At 48.3% G+C, this 19,722-nt stretch overlaps 1 protein-coding gene across 2 annotated transcripts in view; it reads right to left on the reverse strand.

The window, feature by feature from the left end:
* Positions 1–700: 700 nt before the first annotated feature.
* HUNK (hormonally up-regulated Neu-associated kinase) overlaps positions 701–19,722 on the reverse strand; it is a 41,213-nt gene continuing 22,191 nt past the window's right edge. Inside the window, exons 4-10 of one of the 2 annotated variants that reach the window (XM_054655084.2) lie at positions 15,549–15,684; positions 15,211–15,338; positions 11,887–12,022; positions 9,221–9,389; positions 8,629–8,712; positions 4,747–4,927; positions 701–2,258 (exon numbers count right to left, since the gene is read on the reverse strand). In XM_054655084.2, coding sequence (XP_054511059.2) covers positions 1,615–2,258; positions 4,747–4,927; positions 8,629–8,712; positions 9,221–9,389; positions 11,887–12,022; positions 15,211–15,338; positions 15,549–15,684 — 1,478 coding nt within the window. In that variant the 3' untranslated portion in view covers positions 701–1,614. The remainder of the gene's footprint in view (positions 2,259–4,746; positions 4,928–8,628; positions 8,713–9,220; positions 9,390–11,886; positions 12,023–15,210; positions 15,339–15,548; positions 15,685–19,722) is intronic. The other variant, XM_077174623.1, reaches the window with a different exon arrangement.

The raw sequence follows: 19,722 nt of genomic DNA on the forward strand, positions 1-19,722 counted from the left end.
TGAAAATGGATAAAACTCTTCCAGGACTGTCTTTTCTCATCATATTGGGGTTTTCATGTGTATTATTTTACACAACTCCCTCAGAGGTGGGAGTCCTCACTGCACTGAAGGGTCCAAGATGCTCCTGGACTCTCCAGGGCCAAACCCCAGTGCTGAGGGAAGGTCCCACCTGCAGGGATGAGATGGGTGCTCTGGGCATCACTCTGCTGCTTTTGCCAGCACTGAGCAGCCCAGTTATCTGTCAGTATTTGGATTAATGTCCATTTTTTCCTGCAGATTTTGGTGTCAGGCCTGTACAAAGGCTGAGCTATGCCCCTCCTGACCCAGGCTCTGAATATCCTGCTCATGGAACTGGAAGGAAAGTTTCCCAAACAGGGGAAACCCTCAGCACCTTCACGGACACCAACAGGGCAATGAAATTGCTTGTAAAAGTATGGATGAAAACAGGGCCTGGATTCCCACCAGTGGTAAATTCCATCTTCCAAGGACAAGAATTAACCACCTCTGCTTCCTGGGTTTTGAAATGCCATTCAGTGGTGGCAGCAGAACCAGGCTGGAACAAGCCTTGCTGAGATGCTCTGAACACACAAACACGTGCACAGGGGTGGTACAGATGAGAGAAAAGAGCAATCTTTATCTTTGGCTAAACCTTCTAATTTATAGGAAATGGTTGGAGGACAGAAACAGAACCAAAAAGATGTTGCCAACCTCTCAGATGTATCATTTACTTAGAAAAACAAGACTTGTATACAGAACATGGTGTCTTTTAAGAAAGTCAATCTCCACTGCTCATAACAATACCCAATTTTTGGTAACCACTACATTACCAATCTTGGAGTATAAAATGGACTTGGTACAGGCTCATGTGTCCTTTATTAGTCTTTTTAATTCACTGCAGCCTCAGAGAAGCCTTCAGGTGTGTCCAAAGCTGCCTTGGTTTAACAGGGACCAATGCAGTGAATTTCCACATGATGACACTTGTTTTTAAATAATCACAGTTTTCTTCATGAAAAAAATGATTGTGTTATTACCTACTTTATGTAATTAACAGCAAAAACTGCTTTGAATTCCAATATTCCCACTTTTTCTGAGCTAGACCACTCGTGTCTTTACTCAAGCTTTCTACCACCTCCATCTTCTCGGCAGGGCTTGTCAGCAAGCTCACTTTGGACAGAGTACTGGCATTTCCCCCTGTCCTGGCCCAGGAGCAATGCCTGCAGCAGCAGCATGGGCTGTGTGCCCCAGACAGGTGGAGCAGGGACAGTCTCAGCACAGATCCTGGCCAGGCACTGATTCCCTGGAGGAGCCAAACCCTCGGTGCTCGTGGTTCTTCCACCCAGGTGAGAGCAGTGAAAATGCAGATCCACGCAGCTCCTGCAGGGTGTTTTACTGTACAGTCAGATGCCAAATGTGAATATTTCTTAACAGCACAAGCAGAGCCCTTTCCTTTCAACTGTAATATGCAGGACAGCGCCTTCCTTGCAAGCAAACCTCCGATTTCCTGCGCCGCACCACCGCGGGGTGACAGCATCGTGCCTGTGGCTTTCCCTTCTTGCTCAAAGGGGAAAAAGGTTAGATCCCAGAGAAGAGCAGTGCAAATCCCAGGATGTCAGGCTAACACTGGCCGCTGACAGCCTCTGTGTTGAAGGAAATCTGTGTGGGGCTCATCTGCTGCAGCTGAGGCATCCTGGCTTCCAGGGGCTTCTCGCTCGCTGACTGCATGCTCTGGTTCCTCTTCCTCAGCATCTGTCCAATCCCCATCATGGGGAACCTGCCCCTGCTTTTCACACAGTTTGGGCTGCCCAGGGGGTTGCTGGGGACCAGCTGGGTAGGGGACACTGCCTCCTCCTTTGCCTGGTACGCTTTCTCTTCATAGGTGAAAGAGACCTGGGTGGGGTGGACGGGGGATGTGCTCCCTGGGGGAAAGAGTGGCGACAGTGTCCTCTCACTGGAGCTTTTGTAAGGGAAATTCATTGGAGAGCCCAAAATTCTGTACTGGTGAGAGGGGGAAACGTGGTCTATTTGGTCCTCCCTGTCCACTGACTCGAAGGAGTGCACGATGTTGAGGATGAGAGGGGAGTCCTTGGGGCGGCCCCCGATGCGGGACGGCTCCGGCTGCGGGGACTCCTGCCTCTTGAGGAGCCGGGGGGTCCTGGGGGGAGCCTGCTGCACCTCCAGGTATTCCAGAGAGCTGGAGGTCACACAGCCTGTCCTGGCTGCCAGGGGCTCGTGGAAAGGGCTCACACCACCGCTGGAGTCTGCAAGGCAATGGGAGAAGGAAGCAGGAGAGCACACTGCAGTTACCAGCACTGCCCACAGCCACAGGAACCTGGGGGTGCAGCAAACAATCTGGGATGCACTCACAACCCAACTCCCTCACCCTCTGTACTAACACCATTGCTTCCCAGGTAATTTATCTGCCTTCTTCCTCACAGGCAGGAAAAACTTAAGGCTTAAACTCAAACAGGCACTTGAGAAGGAAAAGCACAGATGTCTCCAGCTGTTTGTATTAATTATATCCACACCACCACACACACACACACTGAGGAATCTCACATTTCTCTTTTCTCAGTGCCACTTTGTGTGGCTCTTGCTGGGCCTGTATTCCCTGACACACTTAGAGACACAGGGGAGCACAGTGAGTTAATCCCTGATGTCTCTCTTTGCATTTTGGAACAAAGTCTGGTCCTGGTTTCACACATGTAAATATGGAGTAGCAGCACTGGCCAGCACAGGCTGTTACAGTTGGAACAGATTTGCTGCACCAACTTCAGCAAGAACCTTCCTCCAGCATGGGCTGAAAAGAAATGGAACAAAATCTTTGCAGGATTTGGCCCAGTCAAACAAAACAGCTCGTGGAGAAGATCTGCCCAGCTCCTACAGAACACTTGTACTGCCTCGTGCCAAGCTAATCACAAGCAAGCACGTTCTGCTGCCTTGATGGAAAGCTGTCCAAGGAACCTGACTGCCAGGCCCTCCTAATTGAATTAACTGGTAGCTATTCCATCCGTTCCCTGCGTCTCAAATCATCTAAAAAGGATCTGAAATAATTTATCTCTGCCACCACTCAGGTCTCAGCCACAAATCTCAGGTGTATTTCTTGTGGAGGGATGGTCTTGTCAGGGGGTTGAGACCTGAATGGGTGAACAGGATGAAATCTCACACTTGTCTGGGAAAAGTAGAAAGAAGTTCATTCCGACCATTTCTTTCTAAAACTGGCAAAAATTATTTAAGATGTGCCAAAATATAGTCTCCATAAGCAGAGAAATGCTTTAGCTGAGATCTGCATGATTTTCAGAACAAAAAGAGCAGGGAGAAACATAAAGTATAGTAGAGGTGGCCTTTGAGTCCTAGCAAAATAGAAGTATTGTATTTGAATATCTGTATAGAGGCTTTGCCCCAGAGGTCCCGGTTGTCCTTGATGGGCTGCAGCCGTGACCATTGAAGAGAACTGGGATAAAAGGGGGCAGGTTGGCCAATGTGGGAGAGCCTTGGAGGAGCCCTGAACTGAGAGAGGGCAGCATGCAGAAGAAGGAGTCTGTGCTGTGAAGATCTGCAGCCATAAGAATGCACCGAGGAGGTATGGGACTTTAGAAATAGGATAACAACAATATGGGACTCTAGAAATAGAACAACAGCAATAAAGAGGGGAAAAAAATGAACTAGATTTTCTTCCCCTTGTTCCTTCCTCCCAAAAGGAACAGTAAATCTGAGCAAAATGAGCATTTAAAATATTTTTTTACATTTTTTTTTAAAGGAACTATGTCCCATTCCTGCCCAGCTCTCTGGAGTCCTGCCACCCTACAGCAGAGGTTCCCATGCCGCCAGACAAACATGACTTGGGCAATTTTTTCTCACTTTGAGCACAACAAATGATAAATGATCAAGTCATGACAATGAGCATGAAAGCATCACAAGCCACCACTCTGAATAGCCCCCTGACACCTCAGTGAATGTTTTCCATCACTGTATCTCCCCTCATTTAGTTCCCTATCTAACACAGGCTCCATTGCCTTGCTGCTCCTCAGTGTGTCCCATCCAGATGTGCATTGCCCATTTTTCCTGCTCACTCCCCTTTTCCTCCACTTCTTTCTCTGCCAGCAGTTTTCACCCAGCCCTCTCAGGCTGCCCTTTGTGATTAATGCTCTGCTCTCCTCTGGCTGTCACATCTTTCCCTTTCCCTGCTCACCACTTCCCCCCTCCTTTTCCTGATGCTGAGTTTGGCAGTCCCACCTGCCTTTCCTTGAGGCTGCCCCTTTCCCATTCCTCCCAGAGGCTCCTCAGGGAGGTCAGGGATTCTCCTTAGCCTCCTCTGAGGAAAACACAGGGGCTGGTAGGAAGGAGCTTGGCTACCAGCTCTGGTTCCTCAGTGATCCAGGGTGGGTGGTGATGCTTTCAAAACAGCAGCGTGAGCATGGAGGATTTTGTGTGAGGACGTGTAAACAGGGGAAGAAGCTGCCTTTTGAAAGCACTGCAGGAATTCTGTCAAACACAGAGAGGGAGGGCTCCTGACTGCTGAGCACCACTATGGATTCCTCAGGGCATTTCCCTCCACGTGGGCTGACATTATCCAGGCTCCTTTCCCACACCACCCCCGAAGCGACAAGGAAAGCAAACCCAGAATTTTTACTCACAAACACACAGCACACAGGACAGGCTCAAAAGCACCACAGCACACAGGACAGGCTCAAAAGCACCACACCTCACATGCAGACACAGACCCACCATGGCCTTGCTCCCACTGACCTTTGTCCGAGCCCCCGGCCTTGGCGACTTTCCGGTCCTTCAGCAGAGCCTTGGTGTTCTGGATCTGTGAGATAAGACAGGAAGAAGGCTGTCTATATGAAACTGGACTTTTCTCAGTTTTCTTTGGGAGCTGACGGTGAAGGATCTCCCCTTTCTTTTCTTGCTCTTTGAGTTTTTTGTCCTTTAGGTTGTAAAACAAACAAGAACAATTTGGTTTACTCAAGGGAAGTTGCAGTGACCCCCAGACCTACAAGGTGGATTAATCACCGTGTATTTACAAGGAATTTATCTCAGAATAACTAAATCCTCCATGTCTCATTTGTCTCTGATCAGTTTGCCATGATTTCATGGCTCCCATCTGCTCTGACATTCAGGCAGGTCTTGGAAAATTAAAGGACAAGGAAAACTTTTCTCTTGGAGAAAGCAGATGAAGGTTTGTGCTCCTCCATACCTGAAACACCCTACTTAAGCACCAAAATACCCCCTTTGATTTCTCTTCACTCCCTCTGAGATTTAAAAAGGTGAGCTGCAAAGTTTTAAAGAAGTTTAAAGCCTTTGAATCATTTCTCTTCTGTCCAGACAAGCTCTGGAGGAACACAGCCCTTGCTTTTACAGCATCTCTGCAACTGCACAAGACATGGAGGGGGAGAAAATTACTGAGCCATCCCTTCCCTGAGCCATAACTCCTGGCTGTGATGGGGAAGGCAGCTGAAGGAGGAATTGCAAGAAGAAGATAGGTTTGATCTCCAGTGATGACAGAGGAAAAACAGACCCTGGGAGCAGAACTCTGAAGGGGAAGCCAATTTTCAAAGCACTGTTTTACAGGGGAAATTCATTGCATCTTCTTTCAGTCACTGGATTCAGCAAACTGCTTAACAGCCTTTACCTGCCACTGATTTCTAGGGGAGCCCAAAGCCTTATTTCACATTAAAAAAAATATTTTGGTTGCTTTGGGGTTGTTTCTCTGGTTCTCATTTAAGCAACACGTTTTGCTCATCTGATTAGAAGGTCACTGCAAGTACAAGTCTTTTCAAAAATGAAGGAAAGTTCCTTCCCCCAGTTATGTGCCTGTTTTGTCTGGTAATTATGCACTGCCACTCTTGATTTTCTTTTTCAAGCTCACTGATATGGAGTCTATGAAAACCCTCAAAGTGAAGTGCATAAAAACATGAGAGAAACAAGAAAAGAAAGATGCAGAAGCTTCTCCTGGACCACTAAACAGCTCTGGAAGCAAGACAGACATGAAGAGGCAAAAATCTGGATTTATTATGAACATTCCCAGCTCGGATGGAGCCTGGCTCCCTGCACAGACACTTCTGGGCACTGCTGGGCTCATCAACCTTTCAGGAGTTGTAGAGTTGGAAAGAAGAGCTTCAGTGACTCACAAACCAAAGCTTTTTGTTTTAATATTGAAATGGTTGACTTGAGAGAAGAACCTGAGATCCTCCTCACTGGAGGAGCCTCCCTTTGTGCTTGTGTGGTTTTGCCCCCCTCCATCCCTTATCCCCTGCAATTCCTCTTCCTCTGGCTGGCTGCAGCTGCGTGACCCTTGCACAGCCACCAAGGAGCCCCTGGTGGAGCTGTCCACCCCTGCCCACCTCTGGAGGTGCCCATCCATTGGAGCCATGCTTGGAGCCACGAAGTGGGCCAGGCACTTCACTCCTGGGGAGGGTGAGGCGGCAACAACACCAAAACCAGCAGCAGCAGCAAGAACACTGCTATAATGCTGTGGGATTATTATTATTATTATTATTATTATTATTATTATTATTATTATTATTATTATTATTATTATTATTATTATTATTATTATTATTATTATTATTGGTAACCCCTACATTACCTGCCTCAGCAGCCAGGGAAAGGTGTGCAGCTGATCCTGAGCCTCTGGACCTTCCAGGGCTGCAGTATTTTTAGCCTGATGGTGCAGGAGCCAAGCTGCAGCTCCTCACCTGCCAAGTGCTGCTGCCTTTGCCCTCACCCTGCTGGCACATTCCCTGAGCCAGCCACTCCACACAATGAAAGCACCCCTGGCAAAGGAAACTCACATATCCGGGGCTGCCAATTAATTAATTACTTCATGCTGGATGAGCACTGCAAATGGTCTTAGGGGTGTTTCTGAAAGTGCTAACGTGGCTCAGGACCCGAATCCCAAGGTGCCACTCAGTTGTATTTGCAAAGGGAAGGAAGATTTCATTCAGGGGGGTTCCAGAAGTTTCCCCCTGCACTGCAGAGTGCAGGGCTGTGTCCCATGATGCAGGAGCTGTACCGGTATGCTGAGCTTGAATAGGTTGGGAATTACATCATCCTCTGCTATTTCCTGTCCTGATCTTGACCCTCAAACCTACTCTGAGCCCCAGCAATGGATCTGAAAAGGCAGATAAAGGGTGTTTGCCTTGGCCACATCTGACACGGGGATAGGACCAGGACAGCAGCTGTTCAAAATTGCAAATTCCACCTCTGAGCTCCCCTGCAGGGACAGCCATTCCTCCTGAGACCCCTTCCACAAATAAAGAGATGGAGGGAGCACAGACTCCTGCCTGCCTGCCCCTGCCCACCGTGCAGCTGGAGAAGAGGGGCAGGACACAGCCACTGCCCTTTTCCCCCTGCCTGCCCAGCTGCTGGCAGCCCCCCCTGAAGCCAAATCCTTATTTCCCACGGCTGGAGAGAGGTGGGAGAAATTCTGCTGGAGCTGGAGCTGACCATCCCTCCCCCTCCTATTCCCATGGCAACCTGCAGCTCTGCTCCCTGTGGACCAGTGCTCCCAATTCCTCCTTGTGAGCACAGCTACAGTGACAGAAAACCCTGTGGAACCAGAGGATGGGGTGAGAGGGACCCCAGAGCCCACCTCCACCCCCTGCCAGGATGCTCCAGGCAGGATGTGGAGCCTTCAGCTCCCAGTGGCTGCCCCTGTTTCCAGGGAACAGCTTGAGGAAGTTGTGAGAGCTTTGTGAACTGTCACATTCATTGAGTCTACCCACTGCTGGTCCATTCCCAGCAAGAAGGTTTTGATTTATTCAAGAAAAGAGTGAGTGCTTTGCCCTGATATTTCCATCTGGCTTGCAGTTCAGCTTGCCTTTATAATAAACAAAACCAGCCACGGCACAGATCTGCCCCTGCAATTAGATAATCAATCCAGGGCTGAGGAGCAGCTTTTGGAACAGGCAGCCTCCCCAAGAATGCTGCTCTTTGTGCTGGCAGGGAAGACTTGCACAGCTCACATTACTCCTGTAATTTTAGTGCTTGGCAAAGAATCAGCCAGGGAAGAAAAATCCAGCCAGGATTTAATACAAAATACCTTCTCTGCTTGCAGGCAAGAAGACTGGAGAGCAGCAGAGCAAAAGGTTAAATCTTTTGGCTGCCCAGGGGAATTCCTTCATGATGCAGAGGGCTGCCCACATCCCCTCTGCTAAGGAGCAGGGAAAATTGGCTTTGAAGAGTGCTGTGCTAATCCAGCCTCACTGCTGCTGGCAGCCAAGGCAGGGTTGGCCCAGGACACCAGGAGGGTCACCCTGGCTGTCACCCAGCTCTCTGTCCTGCAGCACCAAGGGCTCAGAGCCTCGAGAACACCCAGTTTTCATCTCTTTGTAACACCAGCAAATTGCACCCCAGAATGAAATTATGGACCCCCCTGTGTTTGCATCAGATTGCTAAACAGAGATTTAAAAACATTTAATTTCTTTAAAAACCCTGAAAGTCACCTTCCTAGCTCCTCTCTTGGGAGTTACTATTTCTTTCTTTGAAAGGGAGTTATTTGTGCTGCACAGGCAGGACCACAGGCGTTTCTTTTCTCCACAATCTTTATCACTTTATCACCATCACCAAGGATGCTCAAATTCAACCTGCTCTCAAAGCACTGCAACAAGCTTTGCTGAGCTTTACCTCATAGGAGTCTTTATTGGCCTTGTATTTTTCTATCTGGTACAGCTGGTTCTTGTGGCAAACACTGTCCTGGCCTTCAGCCTTCTGCAGAGAGAAAAGCACAGAAAAGTCAAATATGGAAGATAATTAGAGAACACTGAGGTTTAATTACTGCTTAATGGACTGCACCCACTCCTGGCATTCAGTGGAGGGGCATCAGCTCACAGAGATGATGGATTTGGTCCATTGCATTTTAAATATCATTGTGGCAACGTGAAAAGGACTGAGGGAAGAGAAAAACTGAGATGCTGTTGTCAGATTGGAAGGCCTGAGCTGTGCTCAGGGACATTCCATCAGGTAAAACTTTCAACTGACTTTTCACTTCAAACCTAAATAAGTTTAAGAGCTCTTAAGCTTCCTCCTGATGTCCTGACTCCATAAACTGTGGTACTGGCATTCCAAGCAGCACAACTAACCCAGCACAGGGGCACTTCCCGACCGACGGTCCTTGGGATATTCTGTAATCCTGGCAGACCAAATGCCACCAAGCCAGGCCACCTGCAGCCTCTTTGTCCCCTCCTCCCCCAGCAGGGGCAGGAGGCAGCTGGCTCACCCTGAGGCTGGCCAGGTAGCGCTCCAGCTTCTTGTTGAGCAGGAAATAGATGGCCAGGGTGTGGCTGGCCCTGTTGGACAGCACGGTGTTGATCACATCGCTGTTCTTGTAGCCCAGCTTCTCAGTCATGTGCAGCAGCACGCTCTGGCTCAGGTCCTCCAGGTGAATCCTGCACAGGGAAGAGGCAGAGCAGGGTTTTTGGGATGTCCCCTTCATGGCAGAACACCCCAGGGGCTCAGTAACTGGGGGTGATTAGTTCTCCCAGGAGCAGGCAGGTGTTGGAACCCTGGCTACTGAGAATTTCCTGGTTATTGAGACTTTGAACCCCTATGGAACCCTGCTTACTGAGAATTTCCTGGTTACTGAGACTTTGAACCCCTTATGGAACCCTGGTTACTGAGAATAACCCTGGTTACTGAGACTTTGAACCCCTATGGAACCCTGGTTACTGAGAATAACCCTGGTTACTGAGACTTTCTGTGCTGACAGGCTCTGACCCCCAAGAGAACACTGCATTTGACCTGATGGCAAATGTTTTGACCCAGGAACGCCAGGCAGGGAAAGGACAGACATCTGGGAGCACGGGAACTGCAGGAAATAACAGAATTCAGACCACTGTCCATCCCTGATGGGAAATGGCACTGTGATGCTCAGGCCATTTGTTTCCTTACACCTGCCCACTGAAAATCATGAAGATGAGCTGGTTTTGAAGGAAAAGGGGTAAAATCTGTCTCTCTGAAAAGGCCTTTTCTCCTAATCAAACAGCACTGCTCTGAGCTTCACCCCCTTCCTTACCTGCTGCACAGTGTCCCTGCCCTAATTAGCAGGGAATTTCCTGCTGGAGAAAGGGGATGCACAGGATTATTCCTGCAGCTCAGCATGGCAGCACTGCTGTTTCCCTGCTGTCACAGCCATGTTTATGTCTCTCTCCTCTCTAAAGTCTGGAACAGCCTCAGCCAAGGCGAGAAAAGCAGAACAGAGGTCTCGTGGAAATGCCAGAGCTTTGGCTCAGCCTGAGTTAAAACCAGATTTTTCCAAAGAGCTCTGCTCCTATTTAGACTTCTAAATGGGCTGGCCAGCTTCCCAGAGGTACCCACCAGCTCCCAGCCATCTCCAGAGAAATGCTGAGTTCCAGTTGTTTCTAGAGGATATTCCTCACTCCTAATACCAAGCCTAATATCAGAGGGAGCTTATTTTGCAAGATTCCTCCCCACTTTTCCCACTCCTGCCTGGGCTCTGATGGACAGGACTCATACAAGATGTCAAACACAGCCTGGGAAACCTCAAATAACTCATTCCCTTTGTTTCCTGTGCCTATGAACACTCCTTCTGCCCCTGAGGAATGCCTGGGGTTGGGTCTTTTTTTCACAAGTTCAAAAGCAAAACTTATCTTGGCCACTGCACGTTGAGACATCTGGGCAGCAAAAGAAATTCAAGCAATTTCGACTTGAAGTGCTCAGCAAAATGGGAAATTTTTGCTTGCCTTCAGGGAATTTCTTCAACAAAAGCAAGCCTATAAAAAGCCTGGGAAAATATTCTCCTGAAAATGCAGCTTCTGCTGTTCTCCCACCTTATCTCCACGTTTTTCCCTTCCTGCCACGCTCCTGTCTTGGGGACAATGGGAGTTGTTACCCCCATAGGAGTGGAAGGGCACTGCAAGAACATCTTGTGTGCTGATTAAGAGAGGAATTAATCCTTTGCAAATTCAGCAGTGGGTTTTTCACACACCATTTCATCACACCTTATCCATATCTGCACACTAAGGAAAAATTGGAGAAATTCCATGGAAGCTGACTCCAGTGGTACTTTCTGAGACAAGCTCAAAAGGAGCCAAGCCACACCTTTAAATATTTAAAACTTTGCAGATTATTGTCCCTGTAAAGCTCCAGTATGACAAAGTCTAGGTAGGTCAAGCACGGGACATCAACTAATGAAACAAAATAGTATTATTTCTGAAAAATGCAAGAAAGAATTTCTTTAAAGGCTTTTATCCCTTACAGCTTCACATGTCCCCTAAATTTGGAGGAATGATATTCAGAGAATGGCTCTGCCTGTTCTCATCCCCTAGGAAACAATTCATCATAGGGGCCACCTTCATACCCTGGGGATTGCAGGCAGCTGGGCCACCTTTCAGGGGATGGATCCAGTGATATCCCTAGGCATCCTAACTCCTTGACATCCATCCATCCATCCATCCATCCATCCATCATCCATCCATCCATCCATCCATCCATCCATCCATCCATCCATCCATCATCCATCCATCCATCCTCCATCTTGGGTGCAGCCCTGGCTGGGCTCTTGTGCTGCCCAAGGTGGACCCATGGAGGAGATGCTTTTAATAAATCCCTGCTTTATTCTGTAGCTCTGTCCAGCCTCTGTTCCAGGTCAGCCTGCACAAGGCATCAGTCAGAACTGCCTGTCACACCTCCCTATTCCCAGGCCTGCAGCAAATTAATCAGAACATCTGCACCCAGCCCACCCTGCAAACACTGCAGCTTCCACTTCAAGGTATTGCTCCTGGCCATTTCAAGCAACCCAGGGCCAATTTCCGTGACCTTTAGGATGGATTCACAGTTCCTGGGATGTGTGACACGAGTGGAACCGGAACACCAGGGCCGTGCTGGCAGGTTTTCCCCTCTCCTCCCCTCCCCTGCCTGCTGTACCTGTTTGGATAGGTGACATTGGGTGGTGCCCTTCCAGGGTAGTTCTCATTGAGCCATCTGTTTGCCAGGGCCTGCTGGATGTTTGGTCTCTTGGCAGGGTCTGGCTCCAGCAGAGAGCGCAGGAAGTTTATGGCAGCTGTGAAGAGACGGAGGGAAAACCCCAAAAATCAGCTCTGTCATCTGCTCTAGGACTGGCACAGGAGATGAGTTAACACAGGTGTGTGTACCCTGAGCAAAAGCACACTACTAAAAATTAACAATTCCCTTACTGCGAGCTCCCGTGTCCTTGAGAAAATGGAAGCACTGATAAGGGATTAGTAACTGAAACAAACAATGATTTACAGCCACAATGATTTATATACATTATTTAATGCCTGTATTTTATATCCAAAGAAGAGCAGAAAAGGCACTTTTGGCTCAGAGCTCATTTGAAGTATCAGAGCAGGTGAACCAACATTTAATTCATTTAATTCATTTAATTCATTTAATTCCCAAACAAGGGCAAGAGGCTGGAGCCAGGTCAGAGGCAAATCCCTGGATCAAAGCAGAAGGAGATGGAGCAGGGCAGAGTGGAGGGAGGGGATGCAGACCTGGGAAGGAAGACACAGCAAATTTGGCTCCCCTTGACATGACAAGGATAAATTCTCTGGCTCCCAACCAACCTACAATCAGCTGCAGAAGGTTTTAGCCAAATTAAAAAGAGTGCAGCAAAATTAACAGGCTCTGCTTTGTTCTCCTGAACCTTCAACTTCCAATGACATTCAACCACTCCTCCTGAGTTTCCTGCAAAAACACTCAGTTTTTAAGCCACGTGCTTCTTACATGACTAGGAGCAATGAAATCAAGTGATCTGCCTGAAACCTCACAAGAAGAGCCCCTCTGAGCTGAAAATAAACTCTGTTTCAACCAGATCTGGTCTTTATTCCTCAAATTACCAAGGATTATTAATCCTCAATTATCAAATTATCAATTATTTCACTGCTCCTAGGTGCAATTTAAAGAGAATAAAACTCCTGTTGGTGACACCACAGTGGGATGGGACAGGATGGGGAGGGTGGAGGATGAGGAAGGGAGAGTTTCTCCCTAAAGAAATCAGGCTTAGACCCAACAAGGGACAACACCCACCAACCTGAGCAACCTCAGTGTACAATATGCTGCAAAAATCAGGTTTCAGCTGGAGAAACTCTGTGTCAAGAAGCTTAGATGTGCAAGAGAGGCTTCCTCCTCTGTATTTACCAGTTCAGCTGGGCTTTTTTCTACTCCCTCTCTTCACAAACCACTGATTTAAGGGAGATGCTTTACTTAAATACTCTCCAGCATTTTTGTTCTTATCCTGCAGCAGCCATGAGGAAGAGCAGCAGGAAGAGCCTACATCCAAATTCCCAAACTTGCTGGAAGCTGCTGTCTGTGTGCCTGGTGTGCCCTTTCTTCACCCCATCCCAGCAAACAACAAATCCTTGTTCTCCCATTGCACCCCCTCTTGCTCCAGTGTCTGTGTTAAAAACCTCACACATCCCATTGGCTGTGAGCCACAAAAATCCCTCTCCCCAAACCCACACTCCCTCCTTCATCACCACCATGCCTGGTCTCCAAATCACCCAGAATCTCCTTTAAAAATCCTACTCCTCCACCCCCAGCCTTGCCAAAAGGCAAGCTAATTCAATGAAGCTTGTGAAGTGCCACAGATCAACAAAATCAGGCTGGGAGAAACTAATTTTGGGGTGAAAATTCCCTCCTGGAAGCTCCCAGAGCTAAGCCACACAGCTGGGGACAGCAAAATGATTTCCCCAGGGGAAAAAAAAAAACCATGAAGGAAAATGAATATATGCAAGGTGAACACCCACTGCCTGAGCCCCTGACCTCTGCTCAGCTAAAATCAATAACCAGAGAGCTGTTGTTCAAGAGGCTTCATGACAAACAGGTTCCCAAGTGGGAAAATCAAACAGCAGCTCCAAAATTCCCCTGTTTTGCTGCACAGGTTGTTGTTCTGGGTGCTCACGGTCAGCCAGCATTGTGGGTCACAGAAATAAAAGTGTTTCCCTGCTCAGGGATAAGACTGCATGCTGGGGCTGTGTGTTCAGTGACCAGGAAATGAAATATTGAAAGACAACCTACTGGGCATGTAAAAGTGCAGATTTTTACTGTGAAAATTCTCTGCTTTGTAGATGGATTTATGGAAATTAAGACCTGACTAAAATAAAAGGTCCATAAACCCAAGAATGTAACAAGCACTACAATTCCCAGAGCAGAGCTCCTGCCCAGTGACCCAAAGGCTAAGGTGGCAGGAACAAATGTCACCTTAAATCACACTGTGCCATCCCTGGGCTGGGCTCAGGGACTGATGGGCTCCTTTGGGCAAAGGTTAACATCTTTAAACCTACTCCATTAATTTGCCATCACCTCTGCAAAATCCTGGATAAACAAAATACTGCCTTCCCTGGGGACCACAGTGAGCTGGAAATGGAGAAAACCTGATCTCCACTTCAGTGGTGGGATGGGTGAAACAGCAAAACCAAGCCTGCTAAAAAGCAATATTATCTTCTTGGCTGGCCTTCTACAGGGTGGGAGGTGGAACCCTGAATCTCTGCTTGGAGAATTCACCTTGTGACTCAACTCCCAGGGGTTTCCATTCCCTTTTCTTGTATTTGGGATCTTTTAATTTCATCAAAAGCCCTTTGCAAGCAGGCTGCCAGGGAAGGAGGCAGAAGCTCTCCACGGACAACAGATTTGGCATGAAAAAATAAACCCCAGCTTGTTCCAAATGCTGACAGTGGCCTTGCTGCAAGCTGGAAAGTGATTCTGTTGCCTAGTGACGTGGCTCTGAAGCAGGAATTAATATTTCTGATACTAATACATCAACTGTTTTGCATTTTGTGAACACACAGAGGTTATCTCAGGTGGCTGTCCCAAAATAACTTTCTGAGTGCATGTCATTATTCCTCACATAATAAATGTGAGGTTATTTGAGGCAGGTTATTTGAGGTTATTTGTCACCCAACCCCAGTCATGACAATGCCCAGGAATCTGGAATTCCAAAATAATCTCTTCATCCACCCTTACCCCATGCTAGAATCTTCTGGATGTGCAAAAGTGACCAACTCCTCTGCAAAGGAGTCCCACAGAATTTCAGATTTGCTCCTCCTCTCATATTCAGCACAACTTGGTGCTTCCCCAGGAGCCAAGGCAAAAGGAATTCTGCTACATCAACTCCTGCAGGTCTTGCAGAGGCCAAAATGGAAAAAAAAAAACCAAGGAGCTTTTCCCAATTAGCACAACAGGTGAGCAGCATGACTGAGGAGCCACAGTCCCGTGGAAGAGCTTTACCTGAGGAGAGCTGGGTGGGAAAGGGGTTCATCTCTTTGTCCACCATTTTTTGGTATAAGGCTCTCAGGCTGAATGGCTCCACAGTAAAGGGCAGTGTTCCAGTCAGCATGGCATACATGTTCACCCCACTGAAAGAAAACAGGCAGGAAAAGAAACCAGGGAAAATTGATGTTTTGGAGACTGCGCTTCATCTTTAATGTCTGACAGCCATTACAGGGTTGATGCCCCATCTCTGAGAGCATCTCAGGCCAGGCTGGATGGGGCCCTGAGCCCCCTGATCCAGCTGGAGATGCCCCCACTCTTTGCAGTAACAGTTATAAACTCAAGGAGGAACTCACATGGACCAAACGTCTATTTTGGGCCCGTATTTCTTCCTTGCCAGAAGTTCAGGGGCTGCATATGCTGGGCTCCCACACTGGGTGCTGAAGGGATCAGAATAACCCAAAATTCCTGCACAGTTGCTCAATCCAAAGTCTGTGAAAGGCACAGAGACACAGTTATGAAAGAGAGACACAGTCAAACTGGGCTAGAGCACAAGTTAAAAAGAAAGAACTTTTTTTTTTCTTTTTTTCCAAAAGCAATGAACTCCCTGAGGAGAAAAAAAACCCAACTCATCCACATGCAAAAATTTGATGCGATTTGCTTCCACGAGGTGCTAAATAGCCAACAAACAATAAGAGGAGCCTTAGAACATGCCAAATTTTCCATTTCACACACGGAGCAGCTCCATTTCCCCGGCAGCTGGATGGCAACAACCAGAGCTGAGCTTGTCCCAGCCCCTGAGCCAGCTCAGGCTGCCCCACTGCTGCAGGATGCTGGGCAGGGACAAGGTCAAGGGGAATTTCTTCAAAATCTGAGTATAAATGAGCCCTCAGGTGGAAAACTCTGGGGCTGCTGTGGTGATGCACAAACACGGGGTCCAGCTCTGGAACAGCACACGGAGATCTCGGAGCAGGAGGGGGAAATTTCTCGATTTAGCTGCTCTCTCCCTGAATTCTGCCTTGAATTTCTGGTGCCTGCGTGTACCTGACACTCTTTTGTGGCAATAAAAAGGAGGGACTGGCTAAGGCTGGCACTGGAGAGCAGAGGGAGCCTCTCAGCAGCAGGGGCTGCAGCTTCCCAAGGGTGCTCCCAAATTTTCTGCTGCAGCCCTGCTGTGGCTGCAGGCTCAGGGAACAACAAATCCCATTTATTAAGAGTTGGATTCGTGGGTCCTTGTGGTCCTCTCCAACTCAGAATATTCTGTGAATGTCTGAAAACCACCACTGACCTCTGATTAGCTCCTCAATATCCTCTCTCAGGCATTAATTTGTGGCTTTTTGTCCTTACCTGCACACTTATTTGCACTGGACTTGCAGTGCTGGCCTATCCTTTAGCTTCCACCCTGCTGAAAATCAAATTTGGGTGAAATTTGAGGAGTTCCTCAAGGGGTTAGAAGCAGGGTAGACACATAAGCCTCATTCCCCCACTAAAGCAGGCAAAGATACAAAACTTGCTACCAAAAAAATGCAATTATCACAGTGACTGGAAGTGGCTAAACGGTGGCAACTGCATCCCTGCATCTGGATCCCTGCATCCCCGAGGGCCAGGCAGGCACAGGGGGACAGGAATCCCATCTTTCACAGCTGAAGAGGGGTTTTCCTGGAGAACACTGTCACAACTGAAGGGAGAATTTCCCTCTGATGGAAAAACAATTATCTCTGGGCACTGCTTAATCATCCCTGGGGCTTCCACAAATACTGCAGAGGATCCATTACCTTAATTAAGGAGCTCATTAGCTGTGGCCTGAGCTGAGTTCTGTCAGCTGCGAAATACTTTTAGAAACTCCTGGAAATAGCATCTGCACACAGAATTGTTGCTGGTCCTTAGCCTGCTGTGTCAGGCCAGCTCCAAGTGCGATGTTTGACAACCCCAGGGTACAAGGGCTGTGTTCTGTGCTGATGTCAATCAGCAGCCCTCCACCAGTATCAGAGGAGGGGTTCTCTACCAGAGCTTTTCATTCTCTTATTTGCTTCAATTGTCAACCCCTTATTCACTTGTTCAGCTCATTCATTTCAGCTCCTATGCCTTTTTTTTTCCCCCTGCTGAAATGCAGAATGTGTGCAAATGGAAGCATGCTGGGGACAGGGGTTCCAAGGCCATGGAAATGAGGACGTTGCTATCAGCACTGTGTCAGCACATGGTGGTCACAGTGTGGCTTTTATTGTTCTTATTAAGGATGCACTGCTGATCTCCATGAGAGCAGTGAGACCACCAGCACTGATAACCTTGCCTGCCTCTCCCTTTCTAGGAGCCCAGCAAAGGCCAGAATTCAGATCAAAGGCCACACTTGGCTTTCCCAAAGCAACTATTTTCCCATGGGAGCTGCAGCAGCCCCACTGCTGTGCCAGGGAATCATGGTGGCATCGCTCCGCTCCTCCTCAGCACCCCAGGGAATCCACACCAGGCTGTGGAGGCAGGGCCAGCCCTGCAGCTCTGCCAGCCAGCGCAGGGCAGGAGCTGGGAAACAGCAGCTCCTGGACCAGCAGAGCTCCACAGGGCTCAGCAGGGCTGGGTGTCCCTGCAGGACTCCAGGAACCCTGCGTGCTCTGGCACCGACCACGCGGGCTGGGAGATAACAGGGAATGGTTCCCTCCGACAGCTCCAGTCCTGGTGTGCTTCAAGCTGATTTACAGACTGCCAAGAGTCCTCTCAGAGGGAATTCTTCCAAGAAGAATATCTGAGAGCAGGTTCTAAACCACCTTGTCACGAAGGCAAAAGGAGGAACAAACCCAAGGTGCCCTCGGAGCAGCTGAGGGCTCAAGGCATCCAGGTCTCCCTGAAATGCATGAACAAGCAGGGACTTCAATATCCCACCTTCAATCTTCATTTCACCTTCTGTTCTTCCTTGCACAGCTCTTACAAGAGCAACGTTTTTATTTTCAAGAGCTGCTCCTGTGTCTGCTGCTGTACAAATGATGGGCACCACAGCAGGTAATGTGAGATGGCTTTGTAGCTCAGTCTCTTCTCCCAGGCATGAGAAGCAGCACTTTAACCCCTCCAAACATGTTCTTCCCTCCTGAGGAACCTTCCTGGGAAGGACTGTGTGATGTGATCACTTCTAGTAAGGCAGGCTGCATAAAATATTGCAGCCTTTCTTTTGCTGCAACACCCTAACAAAGCCCTCAGCTCTAATCATGGGAATCACTTGGGTGCTGAGATTTGATTGCTTTGTTTTAGCACACACACTGCCTGCCCTGCCTGAACATCAGGCTGCAGAGCTGAGGACAATTTATTGAGCCTGAGGAAGACCAAACTTCTCCTCTCTTTATCCTTCCCCCACCACCCACAGTGGGGAGACCCCTCCACGCAGCCAAAGCAAACTGCAGACACAGGGCTGGAGCCCTCATTTTGGCTCGTGAGCTTTACCTGCACATTCTTCATCTGGGAAGGGCTTGGTTTGGCTGCCAAGCTCCAATCAGACACCAGGAACAGGGCAGTGATGCGAGTTCCTTAAATCCATCAGCTGTTGGTGCAGACCACCTGCTGAATCAGGGGCTCTCCATCAGCCCTGGGGATGACTCAGGCCCCCTCTCAGTGCCCTCCTGGCCCTCAGCTGAGGCAGCACACAGTTCTCTCTGCTGCTACCTCCCACAGAGTCCCTGGCCGTCGGGGTGGCATTCCCAACCCCGAATTCCCAAAGTAAAAGCTGTGCATTTCAGACTTCCTTCATCATCCTCCCCATTTGCTGCTACTGTACACCTGACAGTGAGTGTCCATTTGACCTGGCTGTTTGAATGCCAAGTAGTTTCCTCAGCCCATGGAAGGTTTTGAGGTTGAGTTTTTAAGGCTGCAGCCACAGACACTGAATGCAGGCACGGGCAGAAACACAAACAGATGTTTGGCACTTCTTTCACGAGAGGAATATTTTCTTTTCAATGCCCACATTAACATTAATGGGAGCTCTGCAAGGCAGTGAGAGACGATCCCCAGCAAGGATTAATCTGAAATGCCTGCACAGCTTGAATGAATCAAGCTCCACACACAACTGAGACCTAAACACAATCGAGGCTCCACCGTTGATCTTTTTTATTCCTTCCCAGCCCTCTCAACCAATTCTGTCCTGGGTGCTGGAAGCAAATGTAACAAATATAAATATAGGGCCACATTTTGCCAGCTGCTAAAAATGTGAGCAACTCCCACTGACTTCAGTGGAAGCATATGTTCACGGGGGCAGAATGCAGCCCCTGGCAAATAAGAAATGATCATGATAATAAAATAAAGCACTCCTGTGGTGTCAATTCTTAAATTCCTTACCGAGCTCCCCATTTGAGTATGAAAGATGTGGGTTTGAGATGTAGGATTATTCCCATCCCCAGTTAAATCTGAATTATTTGGATGGGATTTTTTTTCACAAAATGCTGTCAGGAACAGCTTGATTGCTATCTATACTCTCTCAGCTCCTCTCTGCAGCAACATTAGCAGTTGTCACATGGGGGATTATGAAGCCTCAAAAACCTCTCTTTATAAAAC

The sequence above is a fragment of the Agelaius phoeniceus genome, chromosome 2, assembly GCF_051311805.1.
Source record: "Agelaius phoeniceus isolate bAgePho1 chromosome 2, bAgePho1.hap1, whole genome shotgun sequence".
Lineage (NCBI taxonomy): Eukaryota > Metazoa > Chordata > Aves > Passeriformes > Icteridae > Agelaius > Agelaius phoeniceus.